Below are 19,484 nucleotides of genomic sequence, written 5' to 3'. Positions count from 1 at the left end.
AAAGAAATCTGCAGGCAGGAGGCGGCAAAGGCAGGCAGGAGCGGCAGCAGTGAGTGGGGCGACCAAGCCCTGTGGAGGGCTGAGCACTCACTCAGAGACCCATACAGACACTGACATAGTCAGTCACAGACCTGTTAATACTCTAATGCAGTCACTCACAGACCCACTCAGACATTCATTCACTCAGAGACCAAGAGATATACTCATGTGTCCACTCATAGACCCTGTCAGAGACTGAAACACCCACTCACAGACCCACTCAGGACTTATGCACTCACTCACATACCCACACAGGCACTAACAGACCCACTCACAGACCCACACAGGTACTCACAGAACCACTCACAAACACTCACAGGCACTCATCCACCCACAAAGATATTCACACACCTACTCATTGCCTACACAGACACTTACACATCAATTCTCTCTCCCACACACACATACACAGGCACTCACAGACCAACTCATAGATCCACACAGATACTACCACACCTATTCTCGAAGGTGACAGGTTACTGTTAGGATTAAAAATGCAAATAAATGTAGAAATTCATTGAAATATTCAAAGGTTGAAGGAATGTTATAGTTAGGAAATAGAAATGCAAAAGCTGTTGAAATTCACTGTTAAAACCAAAGGTTACATGGACGTTATAGTTAGGAAATAGAATTTTTTAAAAAGCTTAGAAATTCACTGAAAAAACAAAGGGGACAGGGACGTTATAGATAGGCTCATATTTTGCTTGTACAAAACCAGTGAAATTCAGCAGTTATTGTTACCTGAGCTAACTATAACTTGTGCCCTCATATATTACATCACTCATGACATGGCTGTGACATCACTCATGACATCTCAAATTACATAATTCATGATATCATTCAGTGAGTATAGGTCAGGGGTCTCCAACCTTTCTGTAGTGAGACCTACTTCTGATCAGTGAAAATCGTAGTGAGCTACTAAAAGCCAAGCAACTTGAGCATTTTAAGGAGACACCTCCCACGCCCTAATAACGATACCGCACCTTGGTGTTCATCAGGCAAGACAAGGAAACACTTCCCACATAGGATCACAAACCAAAGAAAACACTTTGAATCAACCACCCTACACATGCCATAGCATTCTAAACATATAGGTAAGTGCTTCAGTGCCACACATTAGTAAGTGCTATAAAAATGCTGCAACAGAAGGCCTCCCCTTTTTTTCATTATCAAATAAAGTTAAACAAAGGGAAAAAAGCTATGTTACAAATGAATCACATGATTTTCTTTCATATCCGTGCCTTTGCAGACTATTGGAACAACAATGAATGGCCAATATTTGGAAAGGGGGCAACCTTACTTTCATTTTAAAGCGCTTCACTCAGTTCTATAATACATGCTTCAACTCTGCAAAGTGCATTTTCAGAAAATGCATAATTCTCCACTGTCTGCTAAGCCTTGCACTTGTGCCATTTTGAGGGCAATTTGCAGGGAGTTCAGTATACCACTGATCTACCTTTTGGCAAATAAAGTTAAGACATTCCTTCAGCTTCACAGTGGACGTTTTCCTAGGGGCAAAATGTTATGTTGGGTACTTGTCCTTCATATCTTTGCCTTTTGCCCATTATCTCATAATTTTAGGCTTCCTGCTCTAACTACAGGCAAGTTAGACAAGTTAGACAAGTAAATAGTGATCTCTTTCTGTGCCAGAAATATACAATATTTCATGTGCCTGCAACAAGCCGTACTTCTAGCACGAATGATACAATTTCCCCCCTGCTCTCTTTTGTAGACTTTTCTCTCACGCTCAACCTGCCTGTGAAAGGGCAGAGCTCCAGCTTTTGGGATTCTCGTGTTCGTAGACCCTGTCCATCCATGCATCCTTGAGACTTGGACTGTGAAGGCTTAAGGCCATCACTGAGACTTCTTTCTGAGCTGGTGTCAAGAATTGTATCTTTCTGCCTTTAATCTGTGCAAAGGTTTGGTGTTGTCATTTCTTTAGAGTAAATTTGTCATGGGCTTATCACTGGCCACACTCCGTGTACAGCGCGTAACTCGCCATGCCTTCAGACAGCCATGCAGGGGAGTAGCATCCACGAAACCCACGGTCGAAAGGGTATTCTACTCTTTTACCTTGTTGTTCCCTGCATTTCATTGCATTTCTCTTGCTGGGGGAATTGATTATAGGCCCACCCTCTTTAAGAGATGGAGCAGGTAGGAAGGACATTTTTAGAGACTTCCAACATAATTTCAGCCTTGGGATGGTGGATACCCTCTCACTGATATAAATACCGAGGTAAGGAAGGGAGATTGAAAGTAATGAAGATTACTGGTAAGTAATTCAAACACTCACACATCTCATATGGGAGACAGCTGTTTATTGCCTTACACAGCAGATTCATTTGCAATTGGATTTATCACACATCGTCTTTACTACCTTATCACTTTTGATTTCATAATGATTGACTATTATGCCACTAGAAGTGAGTGGCAGCATATATTTTAAAATACCTTAACTTGTACTTTCAATGGCACACGATTTACATCACACTACAACGCATTAAAGTGTTACAATGTCTGTAGGTGGAAGGCATCATATGAAAAAATGCACTTTAAAGAAACATTAACCTGAGTTGTTCCTCTCAGGTGTTGTTTTTACATCTGGCAAGACGTGGAAGCAACAAAGACGTTTTAGCTTGGTGACTTTGCGGAACCTGGGTCTCGGGAAGAAAAGTCTTGAAGGACGGATACAGGAAGATGCTCAAACTCTGGTGGAGACTTTTGCGTCGAAGAAAGGTAAATCGTTTTTTTAAAGCTCTAGGTTGTCCATTTTTACAGATTTTTTTTTCACAACATATTTTATTGAGTTTCGTGCCATAAGAAAACCCAAGAGATCATAAATATCCATAAAGCGTAATAAGATACATCTTGGCGTTATACATTAAAAAAAACAGAAAATCCCTTCCTCACCTATATGACCATACTTCTTTGTCTGGTTGTTGACTCCAGCGGTTTCATGGTGATCCCCCTGAAGTCTGCCCATCTTTGCCAGATCTTCTTGTGTTTCTTGGGACAACCCAATGCTTTGAAGACTGCGATTTCCAGTCCCATACAAAAATCCATCCAATGTTCCACTTTTGCGCCAACAGATGTGTCTGAATTTCATGAATCCATGCACCATGGAGTACTATATTGTAAATACAGTGCATCCATGGTGTTGTTAGGGCATTGGTGGCAGGCACAAAAACTCTGATACACGGATGCCGATGCGTCAGTTCTTGTAAATATGCCATCTTGGCATTATACAATAAAAGCAGAACCAATAAAACTTTAAACCTGCTGCGATGTAGTATGTCTATGTGTCTCCGATAACATTCTAAGAAGCGTCCCAGATTTCCTGGTATCACAGTACTTAGGAAAATGCCTTCCTCACATATATGACCATACTTCTTTGTCTATATTTTGGGTTGTCGACTCTGGAGGCTTCAGGGTGATCCCCCTAAAGTTTGCCTATCTGCCAGATCGTCTTGTGTTTCTGGGGCAACCTCGTGTTTTGAAGACTGCCATTTCCACTCCCATGCAAAAATCTATCCAATGCGCCACCTTTGCGGCAAAAGATGTGCCAGAATTTCTGACGCATCCATGATTACTTACACCAAGGAGCACTATATTGTAAATATAATGTATCTATGGTGTCGTTAGGGCATTTGCGGCAGGCGCAAAAATTCTGACACACTGATGCTGATGCGTCAGTTCTTGTAAAAATGCCCCTAAGACTCAGATCACACAGCAGAATACACAGTGTGTAGGAATCGCTGACATGGTGTTTGGATGCAAACGAGGAGGAACGCTCAGTCAAGCCTGTTGGTAGCATGCAGCACGGCGTCCCTACCAACAGCGATCTCAAAGAGGAGACCCACATAGGTAAGGTCTAATGATGAAATTCAAAGTTAAAAAGATAACTCTATACATGTCCAAACCTACAAGTGTAAATGTACTCTTACACTTTGGGGCCAATTACAATCTCATCCGGAAAGCATTCCGACCGAATCGGTCCTGGAATGCTTTCTGGATTACTCAGATCGGGGGAGTCCAATTTGGATGATTCCGAATACGATTCATTCGGACTCCTACTGACTTCAATGGGAGCTCATGTTCCGAACGAGAACAGGCTCCCATTGAAAAAAAGGGGTGGTTGGGGAAAACCTTGCAACCTGTGGTGGGCACCCCATGGTGCCTGCCATACTGTGCATGGTTGGGAGGAGGGAACCTGCTACGGACCCGCAAAGACAGATTCCGACAGCCGTTTCGCTCCTTGAAAACCGAATCAGAACGACCATCGTAATCGCTTGCACAGAAACCGAGTCCATTGAACTGTAAGGCTCGAACTATAAGAATGCCTTTCGGAACCAATTCAGATGGCCCTTCCAGTTTCTGGGCATCATAATCGGTCGTTCAGAACTGGGTACGATTTATTCGGAAGCAAGGGTTCCGAATCAGATTCAGCAAACCTGAATCCGATTCGGAGCCATTCCGAATGGCATCATAATCGACCCCTTAGTAGTAAATGTGTTGCTTTTTGATAATTATCATTTCGGACTATAAATTTATTACAAAGTGTAGGCAAAACTTATCCCCATGCTATGAAAAAAGGGTATGGAGCCAAATTTGACGTTACTACTAGTAATTTTTCGAGTGGACGTCCCCGCCCCCAAGGCTAACATCATAGTAAAGCACAGGAAAATGTAAAACTCATTATTTATTTAATTTTAAAAAAAAGATTTCACATTCAATAACAATATAAATTACTTTTTATATAATTAAGTTACATCAAAAGCAGATCAAAATAAAAAATCTCAAGCACTATTAACTTAGTGTCGAGTTAAAAATGTAATTATTTTAAAGATATAAAATTAAAATAATTTTAACGATTTGCTATGAAAATAAAATTGCAACATAAAGTAAAATATTAATATTTATTTCTTATGTAGTAACAATTACATCACTAAGGCCCTAATTATGATGTCAAACAGATGGCCACCGACAGGCTGTCAGTGGCACTCCGCCTGACATCCGAAGCCAGTCTGACCCCCGGATTAAGAAATTGGCAGTCGAAGCGCAAAGGGTGGAGGAAAGACTGCCGCCTCCGAAAGCCCCAAGAAACCCATCAGGGTGGTGGTTGGACAGTAATCCCTACACTGAAGGTGTTGCCTTCGCAGACAGCACCGTAGGGATTACGATGTCCATTTAAGACAGCCTTTTAATGGCAATCCCACCGTCATGGAAAGGCTGTCAGAAAGGGACTTTGGGGGCACCTATGCATGGCCCTCAACCTCCGTGGGCCACAGCTATGTGGCATGTGGTACCCCCCAAACATCCATGCACCTTGTGCCAGACACCACATGGTGACTGGCCCATGGTGCATGGATGTTTGTAAATAGGCCTTTTTGTACCTCAGCTTGTGCTGAGGCCATTTTTCAGGGCTGTAGTACAAGCCACAATAGAAAAATATAAGGGCCTTATTTATGAGGACGTGTGACAGTTTTGCGCTGCCGTTGCGTCACTTTTTGTGATGCATCAGCGGCGTAAAACATGCCCTCTGTTGGGCCCTATTTACAAAGTGACGCATCTAGGCAGATGTGTCACTTTGTAAACCCCTGCACTACATTATACCTGCGTCAGGTATAATGTATGCAGGGTGGGCGTTCCCACGCAAGTAAGCCTCGTAGAAGTGAGGCAGTGAAATCTATGTGATTTCACTGCGCCACTTCTAGGATGCAAATGCATCAAAACCTTATGCCTGCCTCATGGCAGGCGTACGGGTGACGCAGTGCTATATCCATAGCCCTCCCCCTTGCATTGCTGGAGTTGCATCACGCTTCTGACATAACTCCAGCAATGCATCAGTTTTGCACCGACAGATACGTCAGTAAAACTGATGTATCTGTCATTCCTTGCGACATGATGCGTCATACAGTAAATATGACGCATACATCATGTCGCAAGGAGGGCACGATGGAAATTGATGCATCGCAGTTTCCACGCAGCGATGCGTCACTTTTCATAAATAAGGGCGTATGTTTCTAACCGCCTACCCGGCGGTCTCATCATAATATGGCGGGTGGAACCACTTGTCGGTTGATCTCCATCCCTCTGCAATGGCGGTCGATGCTCGTCCGACCGCCTTCATAATGAGGACTCAAGTTAGGTATACAATTCATTTAAACTAATTAAATTTTTTTTAAATTAAAGTTACATTTATTTTTGAAATATAAACATATTATTATATTTTAAAATAAAATGTTTATTTTTATTACTATATATGAAAACATTCAATTGCTTTTTTATATAATTTTAAGACTCAAAATAAATACATTGATTTTACATTTATTTCAAAGGGGGTATTGTTTTAAGCTCCTGCTTTCATTATTTTCTAAGGGAGGGTACCAGTGGTTGGCCATTTATTGTGTTGGACTTAAATCTGTAGAAGATTTACAACTGTTGGGACTTTTTTCGGCTGTAGTACCTATGGAAGAACAATTTGTGAATAGTAGTAGGCTAACTCCTTTGTGTGTGGGCACATCTATCTCCATAAAAACCTCCTTAACCCATCATTACCCCTCCCTAATCCCTTCCTATTTTGTGGTAATTATTTCCCATTTTCCAGCTACTCCCCCCTGTCCTCTCACATTTACTACAATGGCGTAGGCATACATAGGTGGAGATCTCCTCAATCAGGAAAAGATAATCGCACACAAAAGTAAAAAAAAAACAAAGGTGTACAATCCTATAAGAAGATCTGTCAATAGCATTTTGGAGGATCAGAGTAGTAAGACTATAGTAGTAGTAATGGACGGTGCAGTTTGTAAATAGACCGCATTGTGTACATTTACCTGTTGCATACATGTGAAAATATCTTTGTTCCAACTTCATTCCTACTCGGATTAAAAAAAGAAATATGTTGAAATACCAAGAAAAGTAAAAAATTAAAATGGTTAAAAGAACTTGATTAAGCCAGGAAATATTAAGACATTGTGAGTCCTAATTATTCAGTCTAGTCTGAGTTTTAGAAGTGAATTTGTGTTGAATCTACCAGCACAAATCATACCAATTCTGGATTGCTTGCAACAGCACAGTAGGATATTAAGAATGGTGAAAGTTTCCCTACAAGTCTTATGTTCATTTACGTTTTTGGTACAGTAGGAATTATTTTGCATATCATTCATTTTCAAATACGTTTTTCTGACATCATTCAGCTGATGTGAACTATTCACAAATATCAAAAATAGCTGAACATTTTTGGAATCTCCATTTTTCGTAATTTTCAGCTGTATAGTCATTGGATCTTTTGACATCTTTTTTAAAGTAACAGGTTCTGGGGCTGGGCAGGGGCGGCTCCTCCGTTATGGAGGAGGAGTGTCACCCCACCGCTGAGTGGCAGCAAATTGAAAAATAAGAAAAATAAAATCATAATAAAGCACATTTTATTATCATTTATTTTTAATCTGATCTGCTGGCTACCAGCAAGCAGAATCTTTGGGCTAGGCTGGGCCAGCCTTTGAAAGCAGCTGCAGCAGGAGGCGGAGTGGTGGGTACAGTAAGACCGGATGGCGGTTTGACATGGCGGTTTGAATTGGTGTCTTAGGATGCCCAAATAGACAGGAGCACTTGGCATTTCTCTAACCCGAGCTGTGATGCACAACCGAGTGGCAGTGGTGGCGGCCAATTACGGGGAGTGGTGAGGCAGTGAAATGGCAGGTGGGTGCCAGTGCACAACATTATATCAACAAAATTAGCAATATGCATTACATTATTTTAACTTTAAACTTTTAATGTAATGCATGTCTGTGATTTTGTGCACATACAGTATGCTACATTGCATACATTTAAAACATTTTAAAAAACAAAAGAGAAGAAAACTCATCTTGTGGAATGTGCGCTCCCGTCCCTTGTCCTTCACTCCTCCAGCACAGGCCCCAGGCAACTCCTCTAACCAATCCTGGCGCTGCTCTCAACCAACATGAGGGCAGCGCCAGGATTGAATGGACAAGACTCTCTCAGCACTCCAAAGAGCACTGGAGGCCTCTGCTCGGTCTCAACCCAGGTGTCCAAGACAGCTGGGTTTTAGATGTTTAAAGTGCACATGGCTGGCTGTCCGTCGCAAGATGACTGGCCAAAGCAACATGCACACCTTAAACACAAGTGCCCTGCCCATAACTACTTTCTGCTGCTGCCAGTCATCAACTGCCTGCCCCCATCCTGATGCTCAGCTTGGAATGGGGTTATTGGAACATAAAATTGTATTACCATTTTATTTTTCATCTCTGGGGCATGGGGGCATTTCAGTAGGAGAGGTGACTCTCCTCCTTAATGGAGAAGCTGCCCCTGACGGGTGGCGGACACACAGGCTCCCAGGCCTTATCTGAGTGGCAAACCAGGCTGCTCAGACCAATAATAGTGCTTCTCTAATGCTGGGTAATAGTATTCCCTGCATGAGAGCAGTGTCGGGATTGGCATCTAGGAGCCTGCGCAGTGTGCAGCAGCCTAAGGGGACTGAGCATTGCAAGAGGAGCAAGATTGCGGCTGGACTGCTTGCTTTTTATTACTCAGTTTTCAGAGAAAGTTTGTGGCATTTCCGATTCATGCCTCAGTACCTTTCTTTGCACTTTATACGCATTATCGTATTGATTTTTTCAACTTAATCTATTTGGCCATTATGATCAAATTCTAAACGTTGTAATAAACATTGCGCATTAAAAATAAAGTTATTATACAAGAGCTATGCTACATTTTACTACCAATCAGGCAGCCACAAGTGCAGTTATCTTTCAGGCATTAGGATCTTAGTGTAGCAGGTGCAGTGGTCCCAGGTCAGAACTCCTCTAAAGACCTAACATTTCTATATTTTACTACTATACAGGCAGTTAGTATTGCATTTACCTTGCAGTTAAAAGTTGCTTGATTTAAATGGTGCAGTAGGTGCAGTGGCACCGGAGTCAAAAGTTCTCATAACTCTACTGAACACCAAATATTGCAATATTTTACTCCTAAACAGGCAGGCACAAGAGCAGTTACCTTACAGGCAATAGGGTCATGATTTGGATGGTGCAGCAGGTGCAGTGGTACCTGTGCCAAATGTTGTCATAACTCATCTAAATACCAAATATTGCTATATTTTACTACTAAACAGGCAGTCACAAATGCAGTTTTCTTGGAGGCACTAGGGCCATGATTTGAATGGTGCATTTTAACCTGTTTCTTGTAGTCTGGTACTTAACTGTCCGAACTCAGAAGATATTTTTAGCTACAGCCATGTCATCATGATGCAAACCTGTTAGCTAAGTTGGTACATCGCCCCCTGCTGTTATTTGAACTCAGCGCTCACTTTCAAGGCTTGGTAATTATTTTATTCTTTGCCACAGTTACATGGGTGTGAACCACATGTTATCTAGATTCAACTTGCGCATTGCATTCTATCCCACCATTCTCCCATCTCATCCCATCCTCTCATGCCCCGTTAACCCCACTCACCTGATTCCCTTCTTATCCCACCACTTACCTCACCAGCCCCTATTGCATAGGTACTCACAAACGTTTTACCAAGGGCCCAAAAGTATGGTCTGTGGTGTGACCGAGGGCTGCAATGATGCCAGCACGGTGGGCGCTGGGATGCAGGGGGGTGGAAGGTGCTCATAGTGAAATAAGGCATGTGGCAGGCCCTGGGGCCAATATTTTTTAATTAAATCTAGAGTCCGCCACCCATGAGGCACATGGCAGGCCCAGGGGGCGGGTCATTACTTTATAAAGAATAGCAAAAATAAAGTGCTGCAAAAATGCTGCACAATTTCGAAATTTGTGCCACCAAATTTCCCTTATTTGTGCTGCAAAATTTGCTAATCTATTCTGCAATATCCTGACAGGCATCCAGTGCAAATGCCATAACATATAATACTATGAGTTTGTGCTAGTAAGTGATATTACCATCCTTAAACACCCACCAATATGATAGAATGTTCGCATGAGCAAATCTGATTATTGATAGGCTGTGTTTGTGGGCATTACCAGGGGCCTGGAGAGGTGGTGGCCATCGGAAGAGCTTGGTGACTGCCCTTGCATGTTTATGGGTATTTGCCACTTTTTTGTGCAGGTAACAGGAGTTATTATAAAACCTTTTTCAGGGTGAGAATCAGTGGAAACACCCACAATATTGGTGAGGCAGCAGGGAAGTGATTTCAAAAACAATGGAATGTCGAGGGCGAAACCAAAATAATAAAGATAGCAGATGAAAATGCACTGTAGAATGACAGATACTTTGTATTATTTTTAATATGTTGTATGTTAATAGCTACACAGGTGAGCATGGGCATCAATTTACGAAAATGCCGGGGGTAGTGGAAGTGACATCACATATCCCTTGATCATAATGGCATCACATGAAAAATTACCTCATGTGATCATTGACCTTCTTTCAGGAAGGAATGTCACATGACACTAACAGCACAACAATTGAAATTGCTAATTTCCATATTAACTTCTTTATTACTATAACATGACACAAACAAATGTTTATTTGGGCGTATCACCTATATTATGATCCTCACTTGATCTTTCAAAGTTCTGGGGCATAATGCCTGCCTTAAATTGTAGTGAGAAACTGAAACAAGTATGCAAAACCTATTCTAGGGGGTTTCTCCCCCACAAGACAATTTTGAAAAGAATGTTGTGAAATACTGTATTTTAAAGCAAAAGTTCCTCATAAGTTTGCTAAAATGCCATATGCGCTGGCAGCGCACTTACTAAATAATTAAATCTTTTCATGATATGCCAGGCCAATGAAACTTGACATTCTCCAGGAGTTGACTTCCATAGTGCCAGGGCCAGCCTTTTGTCATGGATGTTTGCACATGTCATGGGTGTGGCTTATATAAAATATGCTATATGCAAATATGCTAATGCCAGAATTTTGCAATGTATGCTGTCCATACACCATAGGTGACACTTATGTCAAAAATTACAACAGAATGTCATGGCCAGCAAATTGTTATGGTTCCCACCCTCACATATTCTCGTTTGTCAACCTTTATGATAAGAATTACCTACTAACTACTAACACCAGCATTTTGCCCCAGTATCCACATGCTTAGACGTTCCACAAATATTTCAGTATTTTTACATGGGTGCTCCATATCCTTTTAATTACCACTAGTATGCCAGTGCCAGGTTTTTACAATTGTCGCCTTTACATCAAGAATAACATCCAGTTTGCTAGAGGCATTATTTTGTCACAGGTGTCACTAATGCTAAGAATTGCCTCAAGTATGCCAGTGGCAGTATTATACCCTGGGTGTCTCTAGAAGACAATATTACCATACAGAATGCCAGGGCAACAGCAAACTCACAAGCATTATTTCACATTTGCACTCACACTCCCATCACTTACTTACACTAATTCTCGCACTCACACTTAGTCACATCTGTTCATTCTCACTCACACTTTCTCATCCACACTCTTTACACCACTTTAAGCTCATTATTATTTATTCTCAGTTATTGAAATTTAATCTCACACACTCATATTGACTGGCACTCAATCTCACACAATTTCCATCATTCCTTGTCAATGAATCTCTCTCACATTCACCTACACACATATGCTTATATATATGCAGACACATATGCTCACACATGCACACACTCTCTTTCACATAAACACTCTCTCACCTGGATGCACACATAATATAAATAGACTTAAACAATATTTACTAACCACTGCTGCCACCAAAGGTCCTGTACCAGCTAAGTGTACTCCACATTGTATGATACTAAGAGCAAATATTAACATATTTTTCACTCTTGGTGCAATTAAAACTAAGCAAAAACTAAGCAATGCAGAGCTACTCCAGTCCCAGTGTTACTGGCTCTGTGTTTGCCACCTTTGAAGCCAGGGTTCGCAAAGGTAGTTCCAGGAATCACAAGAATAAGCTTGGGGTCACAGCTGCTACTCCAAGCGACCTCTAAATGATGTCCATGCATGCAAGTACTCCATGAACATACTGTCAGTCAAAGATTCCAAGCCGTACTTATGGAATTCTTTGAGAATTTATATATTTACTGACAATGTAGGGATTAGAGCACATGAGTGAAATTCTGACCTCTAGTCCAGATGTTTTGTGAATCAAGTCCTACTTCATGTCTAGGCCTCTATCCCTAATACACATTTAATCAATCACTAGTCTTATTCTGTAAACCTTGACTTTCCATCCTGTGTTCTCAGGGATAGCCGTGGATCCTTCACCTATCCTCTTCCATTCAGCTGCCAACGTGATCTCTGCTGTTGTTTTTGGGCATCGCTTCTCTAGTGATGACAAAGCCTTTCAGGAGTTCATTGAAGGAACTAATTACACAGCAAGATTTCTAGGTTCCGTGTGGGCCAGGGTGAGTACCTTTTAACTGTAATAAATGTTTTACACCTCAATGTAGTTCCTGCACTTATATCATCTGCTGCAAACCTTGACCCAAGGGATTGAACAAGCAGATAAAATATATCACAAAAAGTGATATTTATTCTTTCTAAACTGCCTTATTTTTGTTCTGTGATTGTGGCTTAGCAAGAGAGTCACTGGCCTTAATGCTAGCAAGGTAAATCACCACCAGTGGAGTGCATTGTAATCCACATGTCCCTGGGCCCCAGTGGCACTGAATCTGTTGCACTAACAGCTGCAATGCTTCTCACCTCCTTCAGCAACTCTGTTTACTGTCTGGATGTCTGGAGCTCCTCTAGGAACTTAATCTCCAAAGGAGCACACAGCCATGTTGTATATTTGGAACGCTACAGTCATTTGGTGTCTCTGTCTCAATCATATCAACATTTGAAGTTTATTACCACAAATCAATTGTCTGGGATGCTATGCCCACACTGGCGTAGTGGTAGAGCCCAATAAAAACCACATGTGATGATGTGAAGCCAACACATGTAATGCCCAACTCTCTATGAAATCACTGCTTTGTTACTGCTTCTGTATGCCTTACTATTCTATTTGCTAAGCCAGGCAGTAGTTTTGTAGCTAGACCTTGGATTATTTTCTGCTGTGTACAATGCACATCACAAAATAACAAGTATAATCAGACACATATATACATTTTATACAAATGTAATATTCTTCAACTTTAAAACAGTTTATAAAAAATTAATTAAATCAATGAAGTATCATTGTGACCAATCCTTTTAAGAATTCCATCCGCTAATTGCAGAGATAAATCTTTACTACCATATACAAAAATATGATATGCTTCCTTATTATACCACCTATTTCAGGTTGATCTTAACCATTTCATTGAACTTGTCTACAATAATGGATGGATGGGAGTGGATGAGCAGAGTCTGCTCATGCTTCTTTCAGGAAATTGCAACATCCTAGTTTAACATTAAAAGGTACAACAGAAAGGAGGGGTATGCCCTTTCCAGGAATTAGTGGGGAGAACCCTGCCCTCTATGGGTCAGTGCCTAGGTATATGCTCATGTGCCCCCTGCACAATGAAAGGTGTTCGTAGCAGAGGATAAAAGATGTACAAACAAATTGTGTTTTGACTTCAAACGTTTTTATTGTTTTATATGTACATAATAATATAAACATACTTAGGTTGGAAAGTATCCAAACCTATCAACACTCAAGCATCAACCATTTCCTGTCTTAAACCAATACTATCAAAAGAGACACTGCAAACGTCCAATTCAATTTTGAGATGGGGAAATAACGCCAGCCATTTCCACATTAATAACTCTATTGGTGTTCTTTTTTGTTCTACTGTGTCCAAACTCGTAAGGTTAAACTTAAGCTTAACTTGGCTTTACGAATAGAAATATTCTGACATTATACATCACTAAATTCTCCCACACAGTTACCACTGTGCAGACTCCCAATATAACAAGTAAAAGAACAAACAAGGAGGACAATCATACAACACACTGTCCTCAACGGGCAAAGGTGGGTAAGTCCCAGTGATGTTTGTAGTTGTGAAGGAGGCAATAAGGTAAAAATCCCTCGTTTAATACTAGATTATAAAACTCAAGACCCCAGCAGTCCTGATGCTACCACAACTAGTTGACCAGATCCCCTCAGAGAAGTCCAGATTGTAGCCAGAGCATAACGATCTATAAAAGAAAGGAGAATACAGAAAATGAGAAAGAACACATAAGAACAATGTTCAAACTGATTTAAGACATACCCGGCATGTAGACACTGGATTAAGGTGCTGCCTGGTAATACAAGGTTAGATTATTTTTTGTAAGCCCATGCTTCTGAAAGCCAGATGCCTTCTTACACAGGTGTTGCTGATGGTGGATGACTTTCTGTGTGTCTGCAGTTATTGTAAGATAGGTGTTAGCATGGAGATCATGTCCATATTAGTCTTCCACGCAACAGTCACTGCTCGTAGTGCTGATGGAAACTGCAAAGGGTAGGTATTGTTACATGGCTTTTAAATAATAAAATACTGTGTTTGCAAATATTGGTACATGTCATACCCCAGTCTACTTGGGTTGTATGTTCCCAGTTGTCATCACCATTTTCAAATTAGGCTGGTGCCATGTACTCTGCTATTTTACTTTATTTTGCATGCTCTCCTGAGTGTTTAATTTAAAAGGTATGCTCTGCTATTTAGCTTGTATGCAATGTAAACAAGTCTGTTTAATGAAGTACATGTGCCTGGTATTTTTGTTACACAACATGCACTGCTGAGCAAAGTCCTCCATCTCCTGCTGTCCTTGTTTCTGGTGTAATATTTTTATATGTACATATGCTGAATAGTTATACTCTGCTGAGCAATTAAAGGCCTCCTGTTCCTGCTCCACCAATTTCATGCCAGAGGGTCAGTTGTTAGTGTCAGTTGTCTCTTCTGATGCTAAGGATTAACCTCGGGGAGAAGTGGTGAAAGATCTTCACTTCCGCATAAGTCCTGGGAATTCAGGTGAGTAGACTGTGGTATGGCAATTCCTAATCTAAACTGTGAAAACTCTGCCTGGTCTGTGCCAGTGTGCAGTGAGTCTATTCTGGTGGCCGACTGCACACTGACTTTGTGAAATCTTAGATTGCCAACAAGAGACCCACACCATCAGAAGAGTGTTATTAGCAATAGGCAAGCCAAACAGAAAGACATTTCATTGACAAAAAGAAGCTATAGATTAGTCTTGTAAGAGTTTGAGCAATGTTGGGTCAGGCTGCATACATGAGTACAACTGGATACAAAGGTTTTTCGCATTAAATAGACATTCTTTAATTGATGTCCCTGCAAACTCTGCATATATTCAGCACCATTCCAGTATATTGGACTTTTCAATGAAAACTTATTGAACCTTGTTAATATATAGGATGGTTGACTAGAACACTTGCAGGATCAGAGGTAGGAGAAATATTTGGACATGCCAATGCCTAGAAATCATGAAGTAAGAGTAACCCCTTCTAGAAGACATACCTTCTGTCCCATCAGTTAAACTGATTACAGAAACATACCCCATGAAAAAGGCTGCGTATGTAGGCAACATACATTTAAGGGTATTAGTCCTTTTGACTGGGCCTATTCCCAAGGTAATATATTAAGGCTTGTCAGTACTGGACTGTAGCCACAAAGCTGAGTATACATGGGTTGAACATAATCATTGATGACTAAACTGGCAAGTCAGAGAAAGTCAAGGATATAAGTGTAACAGGAAATACAAACTGGAAGGCATGGAGAGAATCCATGGCCGATTTTTGGTTTAAAGAAGCCAGAAGCTCGGAGAAACAAGCCTGTAGTGTTGCAACAATATGAACCAAAGTTCCTACTGATATATGGAGTTCCTGTTAAAGAACACACCTCCCTGGAAGAGACTTACTGATCTGAAACCTTGATTGAATAGTCTTGCTCTATTGAAAAATTTACATCTGCGTCTATGCATGGGAAAAGTCAGTAACTTCCGAGAAGAGGTCCATCCAACTCCCAGATGCCACCTTGTCAGAGATCCCAAGGACATACCTACCTTCACAAGTGAGAAGTATTTCAGAGTGGGTTGTCAGAATATACACTCAACCGGCCCAGCATGGTGGTCAATCCAGCAGAGCACCAAGGTGGGTTAGTGAGTAATAAGGCTCTCAAAGCCACCTCGAACAATCAGAGAAAATCATCCTTAGATTCTGCAATCAAAAGACAGAAATCACAAATCCAAGAGCAGCACTGTTTGCTACAAAGAAAAATATGAAAGTGACAAAATACATCACTGTGGCCATTAGTGACATACACTGAGGGCGGCAGGCCTGCGCCAAGCAAGAAGGTGGAACTGGTCTTGCCATAAAATGCACAACAAAAGATGTGACTGTATTACAAAACTTACAGGACTAGGTGTGCAATGGGGATGTTGCAGGGAAGCAAGGAGCATCAGAGGTACATTCCCAATCAGAGGACCAACTAAGCTAAAGACTCTTGCGAATGTGCTGCAGCGAAGCACCAGGTGTGGCCTGCACAGGATGATCATTCAGTCGATTGCCTTACCCAGGGGGAGCTGACACCACTACAAAGGCATTCAGGTAACGATGAAGTAGTGTAGTTGAATTGGGGAGGATGTTCTGAAACCAAAAGGAAGGCTTAAGAATGATATACTATGGTGATGCTAATCATATGGGGCAAAGAACCAGTGAAACCATAAATATTTAGACCTATATATGAAAGACAAAGACAATAAGCAATTAAGACCCACCAATAAGGTTGTGCATCCCTCCATGAGGCAGAGGCCGAAAGGGTATATATGGTGGACAAAGATACAATGTTACAAGTAGGCCTAGTATTCCTATTACACACACGCCGCTCTGAGCTGACTTGGCCAGATAGGTGACTACATGGGGACAAGCTGTTGAATCATTGTGGGTGACTGTGTTATGCACAAGAAAGGAACCAAGAACAAACAGAATGCTAATCAGGGACCCAGGGCAAATACAGTTACCCAGAGAGAGTGTATGGATGAATCTACCATATAAATACTGAAAAAGTCAATCTATCATGAGTGCAAAGCAATAGAACTATACATGCAGCATCACTGCTCACAGAGAGTAAAATGATGGAGTTCTAGACACAATGTAACACTGACAGTTTGGCTGACACCACCGCCCTGCTGGACAACCTCGCCAACCTCGGACTCAAGCAACTGGTGAACACTCCCACCCACTACGCCGGCCACACTCTTGACCCCGTCTTCTCATCCAGCAAGCACATCTCCTTCAGCCACGCCACCAGACTCCACTGGACCGACCACAGCTGCGTCCACTTCAGCTTCAGGAAAACTGCGACCCACCACCACCCGCAACAGGTTCCCCGCCGGAGCTGGAGCAAGATCACCACCGAGCAGCTCACCGCCTCCCTCAGCCAGAACACACCCACCTACACAGCGGACCCAAACGAAGCAGCCAGCAACCTCGCCAAGTGGCTGACCGCCTGCGCCAACGACCTCGCACCACTAAAGAACCCTCCCAGCAGAACCAGCAGCAAGAAAACCCCCTGGTTCACCTACGAACTCAAGGAATGCAAGAAGAACTGCCGCACCCTCGAGAAAGCCTGGCGGCTCGACCAGACCACAGACAACAGGACCGCCCTCAAGCACGCCACCCTCAAGCACGCCACCCGCAAACACCACCAGCTGATCCACGCCACCAAGAAGTCGGCACTCAAAGAACGACTGAACAACAACGCCCACGACAGCAAGGAACTCTTCAGCATCGTCAAAGAGTTCTCCAACCCCAGCGCCGGAAACAACAACATCACTCCCTCGCAAGACCTCTGCGACTCACTCGTCTCGTTCTTCCACAGCAAGATCGCAGACATACACAACAGCTTCGACGCACAGACCACGCACCCCACCGCCGAACCAACGCCCGCCACCACCACCCTCTGCAACTGGACCCCGATCAACACCGAAGACACCACCTGCACGATGAACTCCATCCACTCCGGATCACCAACCGACCCCTGCCCACACCACGTCTTCAACAAAGCCGACGCCATCATCGCACCCCATCTCCGGGACATCATCAACTCCTCCTTCCACACCGCCACCTTCCCGGAGAGCTGGAAGCACGCCGAGCTAACCGCCCTCCTGAAGAAACCAACAGCGGACCCCACCGACCTCAAGAACTACCGTCCCATCTCGCTCCTTCCCTTTCCGGCCAAAGTCATCAAGAAGACCGTCAACAGACAGCTGGCCGCCTTCCTCGAGACAAATGTATCCCTCGACCCCTTGCAGTCCGGGTTTCGGGCCAACCACAGCACCGAGACCGCCCTAATCGCAGCCACCGACGACATCAGAACCCTGATCGACAACGGGGAAACAGCGGCCCTCATCCTCTTGGACCTCTCTGCGGCGTTCGACACAGTCTGCCACCGCACCCTAGTGAAGTGCCTCAGCAACATCAGAATTCGAGAGAAAGCACTGGAGTGGATCATCTCGTTCCTCGCCGGAAGAACCCAGAGAGTCCGCCTCCCCCCGTTCAGATCCGAGGCCACCGAAGTCATCTGCGGCGTACCACAAGGATCTTCACTCAGTCCAACCCTCTTCAACGTCTACATGAGCCCCCTCGCAGCCATCGCTCGCCAACATGACCTCAACATCATCTCCTACGCCGACAACACCCAGCTGATCCTCTCCCTCACCAACGACCCCACCACCGCCAGAGCCAACCTACACCAAGGGATGAAAGACGTCACCGACTGGATGAGGAGCAGCCGCCTTAAACTGAACTCAGACAAGACGGAAGTCCTCATTCTGGGATCATCACCCTCCGCCTGGGACAACACCTGGTGGCCCCCGGCCCTGGGCACCGCCCCCATGCCAACGGACCACGCACGCAACCTGGGCTTCATCCTGGACTCCTCCCTGTCAATGACCAGACAAGTCAACGCCGTCTCATCTTCATGCTTCAACACCCTGCGCATGCTCCGCAAGATCTTCAGATGGATCCCCACCGAAACCAGGAAGACCGTCACCCAGGCACTTGTCACCAGCCGTCTGGACTACGGGAACACCCTCTACGCCGGAACCATGGCCAAACTTCAAAAAAGACTCCAGCGCATCCAGAACGCCTCCGCATGACTCATCCTGGACATTCCCCGACACAGCTACATCACCGGACACCTGAGAGACCTGCACTGGCTCCCCATCAGCAAGAGAATCACGTTCAGACTCCTGACCCAAGCACACAAGGCTCTCCACGATCTGGGCCCCAAGTACCTCAATGACCGCATGACCTTCTACACGCCCGCCCGCCAGCTACGATCAACCAGCCACACGCTCGCCACCGTACCACGCATCCGCAGAGCCACCGCCGGAGGAAGATCCTTCTCCTACCTGGCAGCCAAGACCTGGAACACCCTCCCCACCCACCTTCGGCGAACCGAGGACCATCTCTCCTTCAGGAAACAGCTCAAGACCTGGCTGTTCGAGCAGTAACATACCCCCCCCAGCGCCTTGAGACCCTCCCGGGTGA

General features: G+C 43.5%; 1 protein-coding gene across 1 annotated transcript in view; it reads left to right on the top strand.

Moving 5' to 3' along the window:
• LOC146786144 (cytochrome P450 2J4-like) overlaps positions 1-19,484 on the top strand; it is a 215,413-nt gene that overhangs the window by 63,624 nt on the left and 132,305 nt on the right. The window contains exons 3-4 of the mRNA XM_085635648.1: positions 2,626-2,775; positions 12,254-12,414. Coding sequence (XP_085491774.1) covers positions 2,626-2,775; positions 12,254-12,414 — 311 coding nt within the window. The remainder of the gene's footprint in view (positions 1-2,625; positions 2,776-12,253; positions 12,415-19,484) is intronic.

This window comes from Triturus cristatus, chromosome 11 (genome assembly GCF_964204655.1).
Source record: "Triturus cristatus chromosome 11, aTriCri1.1, whole genome shotgun sequence".
In the NCBI taxonomy this organism is placed as follows: Eukaryota; Metazoa; Chordata; class Amphibia; order Caudata; family Salamandridae; genus Triturus; species Triturus cristatus.
This window is presented reverse-complemented; position numbering and strand designations above follow the sequence as displayed.